Source organism: Mastomys coucha, unplaced genomic scaffold, assembly GCF_008632895.1.
Source record: "Mastomys coucha isolate ucsf_1 unplaced genomic scaffold, UCSF_Mcou_1 pScaffold13, whole genome shotgun sequence".
NCBI lineage: Eukaryota > Metazoa > Chordata > Mammalia > Rodentia > Muridae > Mastomys > Mastomys coucha.
In genome coordinates this window covers 31,842,180-31,857,571 of record NW_022196895.1, presented here as the reverse complement: position 1 = coordinate 31,857,571, position 15,392 = coordinate 31,842,180, and the positions used below count along the sequence as shown (strand labels likewise).

Genomic DNA, 15,392 nt, shown 5'->3' with positions numbered 1-15,392 from the left:
AGGCAGGGGGATCACACGTGGGCTATATATAGTGAAACCTCCTCATCTCAAACAAACAAATCTCCAGACTGGCTCCAGTGGGCAGTGGCCTGTCAGGAGAGGTCAGCTTTGTTTCCTGACGAAGTCTGAAGCACAGCTAGGTGATGAAGAGACCAGCTGTGGGGCTGGCAAGATGGCTCAGTGGGTAAGAGCACTGACTGCTCTTCTGAAGGTCCTGAGTTCAAATCCCAGCAACCACATGGTGGCTCACAACCACCTGTAATGAGATATGACGCCCTCTTCTGGTGCATCTGAAGTCAGCTACAGTATACTTATTTATGATAATAAAGAGATCTTTGGGCCAGAGCAGGATTGAATGGGGAGTGGGCAGAGGTCATAAAATTCAATTCCCAATAACCACATGAAGGCTCACAACCATCTGTACAGTTATGGTGTACTCATATACATACACAAAATAAATAATCTTTAAAAAAGAGAGATATCAGCTTTGTGACTTCGGCGTTCTCTCTGTCTCTGTCTAATTTTATCATCTATACAGTGGGGATATTTGATCAATGTCCTTCTCATGGTATTCTGGGTATATGAATGTAATGAACTGGCCAAGTGCTTGGTTCACTAGTCACACCCTGTGAGGCAGTAGGGTCCCATCACCACCATCAATATTTCTTACTGAGGGCTATGGAAGCTGGGGACTGAACCCAAAGCATTGTACACGCTTTTAAAGGCACTGAGCCATACTCTCTGCCCAAGGAGGCTCTTAATAAATTTTCATTTATGGATAGCACCTCAATTATGATAAAAACTCACACACAAAAAAATGTGCCCAAGAAGGGAAGATGGTTTTTATTTAGCTCACAGGTTTGTTGTGAGACAGTGTCTTTGATGTGAAGCTCAGGCTGTACTTGAACTCCTGATTCCCTTGCACCCACCTCTCCAGTACTAATTATAGGCATGCTCCACACATCTGGATCCACAGATGTTTCTTAGCACACTTCCACGTGCTAGGTGCCAATGATGCCCTTCATGAACTCAAGCTCACAGCCTTGAAAGCATGTGATCTCACCCAGAGTGGGCAATACTGTGACAGGGGAAACATGGACACCTGGGTCAGGAGAGCTTGTATGTGTGTGTGTGTGTGCACGCGCATGCACTGGGGAGGGTGAGTTAGGATCAGTCAGAAGGAACAGGAAACAGACGTGTATCCTAGAGCCTGGCATCTGAGATGGAGTTAATGACCCACCACCCTTACATCAAATCCTCAGGTATCCAGACCTGCAGCCTGGGAAGACCCGGTCCACCTCTCCTTTGTGGACTCTACTGCCTGGAATCTGAAGCCTGCTCTTGTTCTCTGGCAGAGGGGTAATTTAATGTTGCTGAAAGGTGGCAAGTCTCAACAGAGAAAACGTGTCTGGTTGGTACCCTGGCCAGCAGTCTCAGGAGACCTTTCCATCCTTCCTCGAAAACAGAGACCGCAAGGCAGATGTGTCCTTAGGAATAGGACACACCAGAGCTATGTGACTGTGGGAGACAAGGCTCTCTGTGCCCAGTCCCATCTGCAGGGTGATGGGGTTGAGATCTATGTTCCTTCTACAGCTATGGCCTGTCAGGCAGGCAGTGGAGGGCTAGGGAGGGCTGTCCAAATGACCTCCATCTGTGTATCTCTGACACCTGGGAGGGAGCCGGAGCTGGTAGTGCAATCAGGTCAGACCCGAATGGCCTTGATACAACTGAGCCATGCAGATATTACGTCCTTCTTTGGAGCAGTGTGAGCTAGGTTGGGCTGGGAGTGGAGGCTGGGCCTCCAAACTCAAATCTACCCCCAGGGTCACCAGTCTCATGTCCCTGCTGTGGGTCTTGGCACTAACTGTGAGGTGACCTTGTCAAGCGCCCTACTCTACAACCCCTGGCTATGCCACCCCGTTCCTAGGAATACAGAACAGAGCAAGGGTACTTGTCCAACCAAGGGCATCCAACAAGAAGAAGTACACATAAGGTGTCTGTGACACACCATGACCAGTACATGAGGAGGAACCCATATGTCTAGACTCCCAGGCCCCTTGCCAACTCTTTTGGAGGCAGCTGGTTCTCTTCCCAAGAGAGCCAGAAGCCTGGGTGCTGATCGCCATCTTGCTTCTGATGAGTCATGCAGTGTCCCTCATCTATAAAATGGGTCATAAAGCCCGGTCCTGATGGTTTACCTCAGCCAAAGAAACACTGACCAACTCAAAACGGAAACCCGTCTGAAGGCTGAGCTTCCAACTTGGCCACGTGCCAAGAGGAAGTTGTACCCTTCCAGAACCCAGGTGCCGACCCACAATCACCCAGCACAGCGCCGGAACTGTTGGGTTTTCTCCTTCCTGCATACCATACTCAGCTCAGGGCCAGTCTGGAGATCTGTGCAGACCGAGAGCATGGACAGACTTGGAGGTGTTTGTGTGTGTGTGTGGTGGGGGGGTGGGTTTCAGTGGGCAGAGACTAGGGTCGCCTACCTGGAAGGCACTGGACATTTTAGGGTTGAAATGGGAGGCCTTTGGCGGCCACAGAACAAAGGAGTCAGAGTTGCCAAGGTATTCTGTGGAGCTGGAGCCAACAGTGAAAGGTTTGGGAGAGCGGCATTTCAGCTGTGGGAAAAGCCTCCTGTTCTCCCATTCCCCCATGCCAGCACTCAGTGTAGCCTGGGCTTCTGGACCCACACTGGAGAATGAATTGCTCCGAGAACCCTGGGCCTTCTCTAGAGGTGTGCAGCTGTTGGCGGTGGGGAGCAAGAAATGCCGTGGGAAGACACACATGAATGGGTCTGTACCTGCTGGGATCCCATGGGCACACCAACACATGTATGTATGCTGCACATCCATAGCATTATGTAGGCAACATGCAGGGTTTCAGCACGGTCATCACATACATCACACATCACACACACTCTCCGATGTCAGTCTCAGGGCCACATGTATGAGTCATGGACACTTAGTATTGTGAAGTGTTGTCCCAGGGTCACATAATATACAGCAGTATTGTATATTCAATACCACAAACGCAAAATCATCCAATATTACATCCAGTTGTACATCTTAATATCACCCTGGGTCGGCTACAGGACTGTACACGCTCACAGGATCATACAAACAATGTCACTGAACATCCCAATGACATTATTCATATATGGATCCATGGCCACATCTTAAATGTCTTCTACATCATTTCAAGCCCACTCTCATGTCACATTCAACGGTACAAATAGTCATGTTCCTGGACGCAGCCTCATGAGGTTTTTCTAGGCATTCAGTCAGTCTCAGCCTCCCTCTCACACACACACACACACAAACACAGAGTCATTGTGTTACTGGACTTGTCTCTAAGAGTGTGCCTAGCCCTTCCAACTCATACCTTGCCACCCTCAAAGCTAATTCTGACCATTAGATTGTTGTTAGTAGGGATATAGGATGCTGGAATGAAGCCTCCTAAATCACACGGGGTCCACACATCCCATCCTGACAAGGGAGGGAATGAACCATTCCCACTCCCAAGAGTATCCTTTGTCAGCAGGAGAGAGGTCTAAAACAGAGGTAAAAGGACAGGAGAAAGCCTCTGAACACAACACGGGGACTCAGAGATGTGCAAGGACAGACCAGGTTTTAGGAGTTTGAGACCTTTAAATCAGCCAAAAAGTAGGGTAATAAAGAGACTGACTAGCGAGGGTCTGGACCATACAGTAAAGGTGGGTTATATGGCAGAAAAAGTCTTAGGGAAAATGCTAAGGTCAGGTCCACCCAGAAAGGCCTTTTGGAGAGGTCTGGTGGATCATTTTATTTTCTTATTTTTATATTTTGGTTTTTTGAGACAGGGTTTCTCTGTGTAGCCCTGGTTGTCCTGGAACTCACTCTGTAGACCAGGCTGGCCTCGAACTCAGAAATCCACCTGCCTCTGCCTCCCAAGTGCAGCCTGGTCTACAGAGTGAGTTCCAGGACAGCCAGGGCTAATACAGAGAAACCCTGTCTTGAAAAACCAAAAAAAGAAAAAAAAAAGAAATATCCAGTGTTGGGCTAGGGAAGGTAGCTCAGCAGTTACTTCTCTTCTACAGGACCAGAGTTCAATTTTCAACATCCATAAGATGGCTTCCAACTGTCTGTGACTGTGGTCCCAGAGTACCTGCATCTGACACTCTTTGGCTTCTTATAGGTACTGGGCCCCCATGTGGAGCACAGACTACATTCAGGCAAACACCCACATACATAAATATACAGTAAAGCTCAATGGACATTCCCAAAGTGGGAGTGGGTGGTTGAATTGGGGAAAGCACACATTCAAAATCTTTTTGAGACAGGGTCTTTGGACATGGAAGCCACGGGTGTCCCGGAACTGAGTAGACTAGGCTGGCCTTGAACTCACAAGTGATCTATTTTCCTCTACCGACTCCTGGAATTAAAGGCACACCCCACCCCACCTCACCCAAGACTTTTTTTTTTTCCAGAGTCAGTGCTTGATGTAACTCGGGATAACTTCATACTCACTGAAACTAAGGCTTTCGGTTTCCCCCAATTCCCTGAGTGCTGGGATCAGGGGAATGTAATCACCTTATTAAGTTGCTTTGTGTTTCAGACAGGGCTGTCTTGTCTCAGCCTTCACAGCTGGGGTGCCACCAGAGCTGGCTCAAATATATATATGTTTTAACCTATGTGTGTGTGCTTATGTGCTGGTGACTGAGGAGGCCAGAAGAGGGTGTTGGATCCCCCAGGGCTGGAGTTACAAGTGGTTGTGAAAAACCACATGCTGGCAAACAAACTCTAGTCCTCTGCAAGAGCAGCAAGTACTCTTAACCAGCGAATCATCTCTTCAGCCCTGGGAACAGTTTTAGAATAGCAGTTGCCATTGACCACTGCTCAGTATGCACCAAGTCCCGCCTTCATGATGGCGGCTCCTCCTTGACCATTTACTGGGAGAATTATCACTTCCCAGGGTAAGGCTTGATGAAGTGATCCCTCCCCCTTGCTTTCCCTCAGAAACTCTAAGCTAGTGTCCACTTCACAGTGCCCTCGGGTACATCAAGAGGCAGGAACTCGAAGTGAGGGGCTCTGTACCTTGTGGGGTGGGTGGGCTATGGCCAGCTGAGTCACAACATTCCCTCCCATCAAGGCTGGCACCAGAGCCACCTACCCCACACCTGGAGATGTGCCAGAGGGCCGGCCTAGGCCATCTGCAGTCTGTGTGCTGCCAGCAAAGGCCTCTAGCCCAGTGCCCCCTGCTGGCCAGGCTCCCCGCTCCCTCCTCAGCCCTCCCTTCCCCCGAGGGTTGTGGAGGTGCTGGTTTGCCTTGTGCTGGAGTGAGGGTGCCCCCAGCTGTAACACCCCCCCTACTCCCTGCTGGACACCCCTCTTTTGCAGAGCCGCCTGGAGAGATCACAGGCAGCCACATGAAAGGGAATTTTCCCAGGCAGGGATGGAGTTGAAAGCTACCTTCCCCCGCCCCTGCCTACCCCTGCTGTGCCAGGCCAGGCTGCTGAGCCCTTGGTGCTCCAAGGGAGCCTGTGACACAGGGAAAGGGTTGGGGGTCAGGATCCCTCCCCCTTGCTCTCCCCTCCCAGGAACAATAGCAGACAGCCCATCTCCCCACCTCCCCACCCACTTAGCTTCAGAAGCCCCACCTTCCTTTGTTCTGAAAGAGCTCACCCACCTGAAACCTTGTCAGGAAGTCCTTCTGCAAGTCTAGCTTCCAATCTGCCAGGCTCAGAGCAGATGAGGGGAAAGAGAACACTCCTTCAGTGGCTGACTAGACCTTATTCTTCAGGCTGGCCTCTAGGATGTTTGAAAAGCAGCATCCAAATCACTTTTCTGTTAGTCACCCTGGCCTAGACCATAGGGCTCTCTGTAAGGATTTCCCCAGGCGGTTGGCTTCTGAGGTTCTAGACCGCCTCTTACCAACAAACCCTCTGGAGGTCAGAGTGCGCAGTGCACTTCCTAAAATCATGCTGGAATGGAGGGATCCAAGACCAGGCATTACAGAGGGCACAGCTGCAGTCCAGAAACCCAAGGAAAGTTGCCCCACCCCCACCCCAGGAACTGTGTGGGTGGCTGGGTGTGTGGGAGATGGCTACCCCGAAAAAGGATCCAAGTAGCCCAGGCCCACCCCAATAGCACAGGCTGCCTGGCAATGGTCAGGCTAAAGAGCTAGGGGGGCTGGGACGCAGCAGCCCTTCCGTACAAACACGGTTCCATGCTGTTTCCAGGATGCCTGTTTCGGCTTTCACTCTACCTCCTGGGTCCAAAGGCTTCTCCTTTCCAAGAAACTCTAGCTATCCCCAGCCCAAGTCCCAAGCCAGCCCTCCGAAACCCAAGAGCAAGAAGCCAGTAGTGTTATCATGACACAAACATGCATTCAGTTTTATTCACAAAACAGCCTGGTCTCCTAAAACAATACAAACAGCATGTTCCTTAGCAGGGAGCTGGCCACGGACAGGGGCCCCCTGCACCCACCCCTAACACAGGGGACCACGCAGAGGAGCCCTTTCTACTGCTGCTGTGAGCAAGGCTGAAAAAAAGAGGGCTTATTTTCTCTAGGGGAAGTAGCCAGGATCAGAAATACTGAGATGTGGGCTCCCCAGGTCTCAGTGGAACAACGAATGAATAGAATTTTCATCTCTTCAAAATCCGTCACTGTTGGGGTTGGGGGGGGACCCCAGCCAGGGGATGATGGGTACAACATGGTCAGGCCTGGGTCAGGAACTCCCAGTCCCAGTGGGCTCTGGCCGCTCTGCACGTAGATGGATACAGAGGGGCTTCTACACGGTGCCACCGCCATTTCCTTTATAAACGTGAGTGGGTTCTCCAGGCAAACTATGCACTATTTCATGGTTGGAAAGAATCAAAGGAAGTTTAAAATGAGAGTGGAGTTAAAACTGTGCTAAATTACAGTAGTGCTTATTAGTAACTAGATTGCAAAAGGTTACAGAAAATTTACATTCTCTACACAAAAACAGCATCTCCCGCACAGACAACATTGACATTGACACAGGAAGGAGACTGATTGTCCATTCTTTGCCCAGGAAGTCTCGGTACTTTATAGATTCGTCTTTACCTCTCTTGTTGATGATGTTCTTCTGAAAAAGCAGTTAAATTTTTTTCTTTTTCTTTTTATACTAGGGACGTGGAGATGTTAAAACGACAACAAAAAATATATATATATAAAAACAGGAATGAAATCTGTGAGAGAATATTTTTGGTTCTAAAGACGGGTGCATCCGTTTGTCTTCGCCCGAATCCCTTGCCGGAGACCACGCGGGCAGTGACATTGCACGGAGAGGGCAGCTTTGGGTTCCCGGCCGTCACTGAAATCACTGAAACCACCGGAAGGCAGCTCCCGACGGAAGCATCACCTTCTGGCGGGGCAGGAGACAAAAACAAGGAGAGAGTTCAGTCAGGGTCCCAGTGGGCCTGGTGCAAGATGCTCCCCGTGGCCGGCTCAATGACGGAGAGACGGGCATGGAGAACGAACAGGCAGTTACCCCGAAGAGTTCCTGTCATCTTGGCCAGGCCAGGTTGGCCAAAGAAGGAGCCATGACCTGCTGGGCTACCCAAAGGCCCAGAGCACCCAGAGGCCTCCTGAGCCACTCAGGTGCCCAAAGGCACCTAGCACCAGGTGGCCATAGTATACCTGGGGCCACAGCTGCATTCTGGCAAGTGAGTGTGAGCACTGTTGTGTGCATGTGGCGGGGAAACAGCCAAGTCTATGAGTAGGATGCCTACAGGGTGGGTGGACACATGGGCGTCCACACTGGAGTGGGTGCCTTGGTGTGCTGGTAGGTAAGCAAGACATGAGAGGCTGCGATCAGAAAGGTGGCCAAAAGGCGTTGACTAGGAAGGGTGCCTTTCCGACCATTATGGAGTGGAGCCTACTTACAAGAGGAGTGGAGACTAGTGGGCAGGGACGGCAAATCGCAAAGCTGCTTTTGAACTTGGCTAGTTTACCCCATCTGGGACAGAGAGTGAGGCTCTGCTACAAGGGTAGACAGATCCCTGCAGGTATACCAAGATCACAGTTATGAATGAGCTGCCTCTTCCCACACCTGCAGGCAGGGCACAGCACTGGGACGACTACTCTATCTTGGGGAGTGCTGGGTGGCCAGGTGGGGATGGGGTGGGGTTTCGAGTTTAACAACACATGACTCTTCTCAAGGCCACAGGGTCCATAGACAAAACCCCTCAGATGGGGCTAGGGACAGAACCAGTCTTAGGTTAGAGACTAGATGTTTTAGGACACGTCTACGAGATAGAAACTTGGTACCTATGTAGAAATATCTGACACAGCCCTAGGAGGGGCATCAGAGTCCCAGGGCCTCACTGGGAACGCCAGGCCCCTACCTGCAAACCATGGCTTGCTGGCATCTCTGGATGTGGCTCTGACTTTTAGGGCAGTGAACAGGTATCTTGCAGCCAGACCTCCAGGCCCTAGGGGCTGGGTATCCCCCACACTTGCAGACAGGAAAGGTGGGCTCCAGGACTCAGGGTTAGGTATGGACCGCCAGACAGATGGGAGAGCCCGCACACCTCCCTCTACGGTGCCGTTACCTCCAGAGCAGCGGAAGGCTTCTTTTTGAGTTCTTCACACTTTCTGAATTTGCAAATCTGATGGCCAGTCTTTCGGTTCCTACAACTGCTGCACTGCTCGCAGTTGATGCGCCGCCGGCAGGGCGCACACATGCCGCAGCGTTTCCGCTTCTTCTTGCCTGAGCTGATGGCGGAAGCCAGCTCTCCCTGCATGGGGTACTCGGCCAGGCCAGCCATGTGCAGCGCACTCTCAGCCAGGAACACGCCAGCTGGGGTCATGATGAAGAGGCCTGGATTGATGGGGAAAGCGCCCAGATAGGGGAAGTCGGACTGGCCATTGAGGGCTTCGGCGCCGGCCACGGCCTCCATGTCGGGCAGGCCAGCACCGGCCTCGCTCATCAGTGGCAGGTGTTCCTGCACCACGCGCTTTAGCATCTCTGTGGACTGTGCGAACTGCTGCAGCGTCAGCTGTCCCTCGGCTGCCAGCTCTGTGGCCCGCTCAGCCTTGCTCAGCAGGCTGGCCACAGCACCACTTTTGTGCTTTGAGGTAGGGTTGCTTTTGTCCACTGCCATGGCCGCAGCCAGGTCATGACCATTGGCCAATAGGGAGGCTGCGGCTGCGGCTGCCTTGTCAGCAGACTCCGCCCCCATCATGCTTCCGGCGCCACCACTACTACCAAAGGAGGAGTAGTGGGACAGTGGGCGGGAGCGACGCAGGCTCTTGTTGAGGGGTTCACTGATGATACCACTCTTGTTCCTACGCTCAGGAGGTGGGGCATCGTCTGCCACGGAGGCCGGCGCCGCGGCAGCCACCGCGGTACTTTTGTCTGTTCCTCCTGCCTTTTGGCCACTGCCACTATTGGTGTTACTGCTGCTGCTACTGCCACCGGCGTCCTGGGAGCCACCGCCGAGGCTCGACATGGTGGGGCCGAGGCCCAGACCCCGCTGCTGGGATAGCCTGCAAACTGCTGGGGGCTCAGAGTTGAGCGCGTAGCCCGGCTGCCCACACTCGAGATGCCTGGGGAGCCTCAGTCAGGGTAGGCACATGGTCAGGTGTCCACGTGGAAACGTCTTTACTCTGTTGGGAAAAGTTGGGGACAAGGTCAGTAAACCCTCCTTCTTCAGCATCACCACCCATATTGCCATGGTAACAACCAGAAGTCTGATGAGGCATTAAGTGCCAAGCCTATCAGGTGAAGAATTTATTTGTACCGTCTCACTCAAGACCCAGAAGAACCTTAGGAAGCAGTAGGTGGTAACCCTCTATTTCTTAGCCAGGGAGAACAAGTTTTCTTAGGAGAATTACTAGCTCAAAGACACATGGCCACTGAAAGGCACAGGGAGTTAGGCCAGATGGTCCAGGCCCAAATCTGTAGATCTAGAAGACCTAATTCCTGAGGGGCTGCTGTCCTTGGTGGGGTAAGAGATCTAGAGAGCCTAACTAACCCTTCGGATTAACGGTGTCTAGTCTGGCCCATCTAAAGGAGTGGAGTAAAGATACAAACACCACCAGAACTGCAGCCTCTGGATGCTTGTTTGGAGATTGTGGGTAAAGGAATCAGGCTGCCTCGTTTAACACTAGGTCTAACGGGTACAGCACCCTCATTTTATGGCACATCCACCCTCTTAGAAAGAAAGCAGGGGCTCTCGGCCTGAAGTGCTTCTCCCGCGAATGGGAAGCCATGCATGTATTCCATACACACTTCCTTCTCCGTTCGCAAGCCACAGCCATCATCTAGGACCCTGTTCTGGTTTCAGATGGAAAGGGGGTGCAGAGCAAAGGTCACAGTGCTGATCCAGAGGGCTGGAGTGGAGAGTGGAGGGAGGGAGGCAAGCAAGAGAGCTTGCCTTCTGGCCACATCCATAGTTCTGAGGCCTGGGGCCTTTCCCAGGACAGGGGGGCTTCTAAACACAGGCGTCAAGCAGGGCATGTGGAGGATCAGCCCCCTTCTCACAGGTCCAGATGGAGCAGGGTAGCAATTTCCTATCAGCCTTCCCTGCAGGCCTGCTTCAGTCTAGCATCCCCAAGGAGAGGAGTGAGAGAGAGCACAAGGCCCAACCCCTGAGCAGCTGATGGCTCAAGGGGCAGCTGAACATCTGGTGGACCCCACCCTGCCCTGGGCTTGAGTGTTAGGAACACATCACATCTTTGTCCCTGGACAACCCCATCACACCCACCAGACTGCCCTGGATACTTGGCCAGAGGTCAGAGAGTCCAACTCTCTGCATTTACAAAGGGGGTAAACCCGTCACCCATAGGCCCTCTGCTCCAGGACAGAAAGTGGTTAGTGTAGCCAACTGAAATGCTCAGGGGGTGGGGTGGGCGGGGCCACCTACGGCCTTACTCTGCACCCTGTTCTCACCTCTCCATGGATCTGCATCCACCCAGGGCACCTAGATAAGGAAGAACCAAGCATGATGGGAACCACTCGGACAGTCCTAGGAGGGCATGGCTGGGGGTCAGAGGTCAGGGCCATAACAGGAGGGGGACCATTCTGCCTGAGGATTTTGTCCTATCTCACCTTCAACAGGCCCAGCCTAGACCACCTTGCCAGACCCTCTTCCTTGGAGACCAATGATCCCTCCTGGCACCAGTGACCCTGGGTGTGCTAAGAGACAAGGGTCAGAAAACACCAAGCACCCCTTCTGGCTCCCTGCTCATTGAGCTCAACTTCCTCACCTGCCCAGGGTCACAACCCAGCAGCCCCAACTACAGAGATAGGAAAGAAGGAAGAGGTCTACAGGCTGGAGTGACGGGAGCAAAAGCCCATGTGTCCCCCGCCTCTAAGGCCTGCTGGCTGGTGGCAGAAATCGATAGCCGCATTAACGCTGCTCTTGCTTGCTCAAGCTCGCTCTCCCCCCTCTCCACCAGCTCCAGGAGCTGGCTCTGCGTGCAGGGCCGGCAGGTCAATTAGAAGTCAGCTCCCTTCAACACAGCGAGCAGCATGGTTCAGGGCTGTGCTTACTCGCTCAGGCTGAGCTCCTGCTTTTGTCTCCATCCCAGTCTGTCTATGTTGAGAACAGGCCTTGGGCTCTATTCATCTCTGGTCCCTTCCTAAAATTTGTCTCATCTCTCACGTTGGTTCTCCCAGGGACTACGTGGTCTCAGTCCCCGAGTCCTAAAGCACACTGAGCCTGGGATAGAGAACGTGATATGTCACTGAACAGGTGCTGCAGGAAGAACGCCGTGGTTTGCTCGCCCTGGAAGGTAAGGGAGGATACACAAGGGGGCTGGCCACAGGGTTAACAGTCCTCAAACCCAGACAGCAGATATAGTAAAACCCAGTCTTCAGGGCCTAGGCCTAGCTCCCAATCTTCTTCCAAACCTTGCCTCGTGGCTGTGTCATCCCCTTCAGACCTAGGGAAAGGCTGATGCCCTACCCGGTTCCTAACAACTACAGGTCCCATCTAACCTGTTCACAGAGGGAGAGAACAAAGAGGTGACATTTTTCTGGGCCCCAGCCTTCTATGGCAGGGCACACGGCAACCCCTCCAAGGCCAAGAAGGGCCTGGCAATACCCAGGCAGCAGGGGGAAGAGCTGGGCTGCGTTGAAGCGGAGCGGGAATGAGCGGGAGGGAAAGCTGGCGGGCAGGCAGGCGGCAGCGGCGGGCGCATCCATCATCAGCCCTGCCAGGAACGCATCCAGCCCCCAAAAAGAAATACTGCGCCTGAGGAGGGACAACAAAGGGCTCCGTTTCATCAGCAATGCGGAGCCAGCGCCCCGCCGCCCTGCCAGCCGCGGTCAGCCCACAAAGGACCCCTTTGTCCATGCAGGAGCCCAGAGGCCTGGAGCTGGGACCAGGGGCTGACGGGTGGGGATAGAGCCTAGGGATGAAGGAACTAGTCCCCAAGAGCTGGGGGTAGGGGGGTGGGGGTGAGGGTGAAGGAGAGACAGGTGTTAAGGACAGAGAATGTTGACACAGAACCTAGGAACTGGTCAGACAACAGGACGTGGTAGGATGAAGCAGACTCATCCTGCCAGAGGTCAGAGGGTACATAGGGGACCAGGAACGGGAATGACAGAGCCAAAAGAAAGAAGCTGGAGATGTCCACAGAGGGAGGAGCTAAGAGTGAGAATCATGTCTAACATGAGCTTGGGGAGAATAGATGGAGGGAGGGATGGGGACACAGAGTTCTTGCCCCAGACCCTAGCCTCAGAAGCCTACTGTGGTTGAGTCCCTGGCTGTTGGTACCACCTGATAGTGGTGGGGGCTACTTCAGCCTCTACCCCCTAAAAGCAGACTTTGCTCTCTTCAAACTAGCACCTCAACTAACATTTAGCTAAGAACCTTTTCATAGAGGCTCGCATTTACTGAGCACCTATTGAGCTGTGGTACTGGTATGCTTCACATGTTAAGAGAGTAGTCCCCAAGAGACAGGAAGTTTTAACCCATTTCAGAGACAAAGAAACTAAGGTTCACAAAAGTTCAAGCTGTCAGCCTATTTGTCAACCGCGGTAGAACTTGAACCCAGAGCCGAGTGATGGTCACCTGTTCTATGGCTGCCTTTGTTCTACTTGGGCAACTGACAGAACAGCCCAAGGCAAAGTGACCCAGTTATCCTACTGCCCTGCCACCAAATTGTTACCATGCCTGTCACTTCTTCCTGGTCAGGGGTGAGCTGTCACAGGCCCCCAGGGGAGTGCCCCACCTGGAGGCTTAGAGATACACGTGCAGGAGGAACTCAGAAGGCTAGGCCAGTGACATCATAATGCCAGCTGGCAATGAGGTCACCAGGGGTGGTGGTGATGGCCTCACCCCACCCTCAGCCCCAGAAGAGCGTGACTGCACGGGGAGGAGCTTATGTTCTGGGAGGGGCTGGTGCTCTGTTCCTAGGAGGCCTACAGCTAGAGCTAAACGTTTAGCAGTACTCCCTTTCCTACCAATGCCCTGTGTTACTGTGGAGGGAGGGGCAAGGAGGACGCCACAAGACCCTTCCCGCAAGAGTGTGTGAGTGCTGGGGTTGGTGGAAGGTCACCGGTGAGGCTAGAGGCCTTCTTGGAGGAACAGGTTGTCAAAGGATAGGGAGACATTACCAGGACACACAGCTGAAAGCAGTTGCCAGGTATGGATGACCTTTGCAGGGTCACAACTAGAGTCTTGAGGCCCAGGATAGGACATTTACAGGACAATTCAATGCTTTTTCTTAGGTGTGTGTGTTGGGAGGCAGGGGCAACCCTAGCTCCTAAATACTTATGGACTATGGGTGTTAGCTACCATTCCTGGCCCTAGTTTAATATTTTTCTCTTTTTGATTTATCGAGACAGGGTTTCCCTGTGTAGCCCTGGCTGTTCAGGAACTTGCTTTGTAGTCCAGGCTGGCCTCGAACTCACAGAGAACCACCTGCCTCTGCCTCACGAGTGCTGAGATTAAAGGCACGCACCACCACACTCGGCCTAGTTCAATGATTTTTTTAGGTGCATTTTTAGAATTATGTCCAAGGACAGGTTTGCCCAGGGCACTATGCCTCATCTGCTGCACTGGCTTTAATAACCTTCTAGGTCTATCCTGCCTGTGAAAGGTAGGCTTCCTGAACTAACTCCAACTGCCCAGCAGAACTCAGCATGGCTTCAGTGGGCTAGCTCTACAGAGTGGAGCTGCTTATATCTATGCACCTGGGTTTGTGGGGAGCAGTGCTGATGAGCACTATAAGGAGGCCGGTCCGGTCAGACAGACAGACAGCTGGCAGGAAGCCTAGACCACAAACTCCAGTGACTGAACTGAGCTGACCCACTGATGCCGAGGAGAGGGTTCTGTCTCTGATTCCCATAATTTAACTTGGGAAGTCTTCAGGATTGGGGAGCCCCATCGGACCCAAGAAGACACAGACTGACAGGCCAGGGCAGAGCAGTATGAGGGGATAGACCTGTACAGCCATAGCAACAACCCCAAGCACCTAGCAACTGTTCAAGGTGAGACATGCCCTTGACACCACTGGGGGATCCTCAAGTCTTAACACTCCAAGACAGTAAGTAACAGAAAGGGAGTAGGGTGTGGTAGTGTACCCCTTTAATCCCACCACTTGGGACACAGAAGCAGATGGATCTCTGTGAGTCTGGGGTAAGCCTGGTCTACAGAGAGTTGCAGGAAAGCCAGGGCTACACAGCGAAGACTATGATTCTCCACCACAAACGAACTAAAAACAAAATTCTGGGTCTGCTGCAGTCATATCTGTAAGTTCACACCCTCTGACTTAAACCTGTTTCAGACACAAGGCTTTGAACCCAGGCCTCTGTTCTGTTCTTCCCCAAACCGTCTCCGAGTACCTTCTTGGACTGGCACACAGTCCTTGGCTAGAGGTGTGTTCTCCACTGGACAGTGAGAAGCAGAGCCTGCTACTCTCAGTTCACAACTTACTACTCTATGGGCATCTCTGAGCTAGCTTCTTTTTGAAAAGGCAGCAAATGCCCAGGGAAGCCATTCCTCATTTTGTGACTTGAGCATATGACCTTTGAGCTCTTTTCTGCCATGTTACATGGGACCTATGGACCACAGCTAACACGGACATAGGCTTTCTTCTGTATGCTTCAGCCCATATATTCATCATAGACACCCTCTGAGTATGTCCTGTATTGTCCTACTGAGAGTAGGCAAAAATGGTCTGTGGCTAGGATGGACAGACAGATAACTCTGCTCTGGGTGTCCCTGGATCTTGAACTAACTGCTTCCCAGAGTGATGCTGTCTAAGCAGACACCCACCTGAGATGAGAGCTCCCATCCCTGCTTAGCCTCTCTATCCTGATGGGTTTCATCACAGACAGGCAGCGAAAGCTAGTTCAGAGACACCTGGGTCAAGGAGCCAGAGAAGGTAAACTGTGTCACAAGAATAAAGCTAGGCACTGAAGTCTTTTTTTT

The 15,392-nt window shown here is 52.4% G+C and overlaps 2 protein-coding genes across 5 annotated transcripts in view; both read right to left on the bottom strand.

Annotated features, from left to right (window-relative positions):
• Positions 1-6,347: 6,347 nt before the first annotated feature.
• Cxxc5 (CXXC finger protein 5) overlaps positions 6,348-15,392 on the bottom strand; it is a 31,718-nt gene continuing 22,673 nt past the window's right edge. For 3 of the 4 annotated variants that reach the window (XM_031365375.1, XM_031365376.1, XM_031365377.1), the window contains exons 2-3: positions 8,559-9,615; positions 6,348-7,369 (exon numbers count right to left, since the gene is read on the bottom strand). In XM_031365375.1, the coding sequence (XP_031221235.1) occupies positions 7,325-7,369; positions 8,559-9,458 (945 nt within the window). In that variant the 5' untranslated portion in view covers positions 9,459-9,615 and the 3' untranslated portion in view covers positions 6,348-7,324. Of the gene's footprint in view, positions 7,370-8,558; positions 9,616-13,125; positions 13,315-15,392 lie in introns of those variants that run through there. The other variant, XM_031365373.1, reaches the window with a different exon arrangement.
• Ube2d2 (ubiquitin conjugating enzyme E2 D2) overlaps positions 9,534-15,392 on the bottom strand; it is a 91,679-nt gene continuing 85,820 nt past the window's right edge. Inside the window, exon 7 of the mRNA XM_031365379.1 lies at positions 9,534-9,615. Within this exon, the coding sequence (XP_031221239.1) occupies positions 9,570-9,615 (46 nt within the window). The 3' untranslated portion in view covers positions 9,534-9,569. The remainder of the gene's footprint in view (positions 9,616-15,392) is intronic.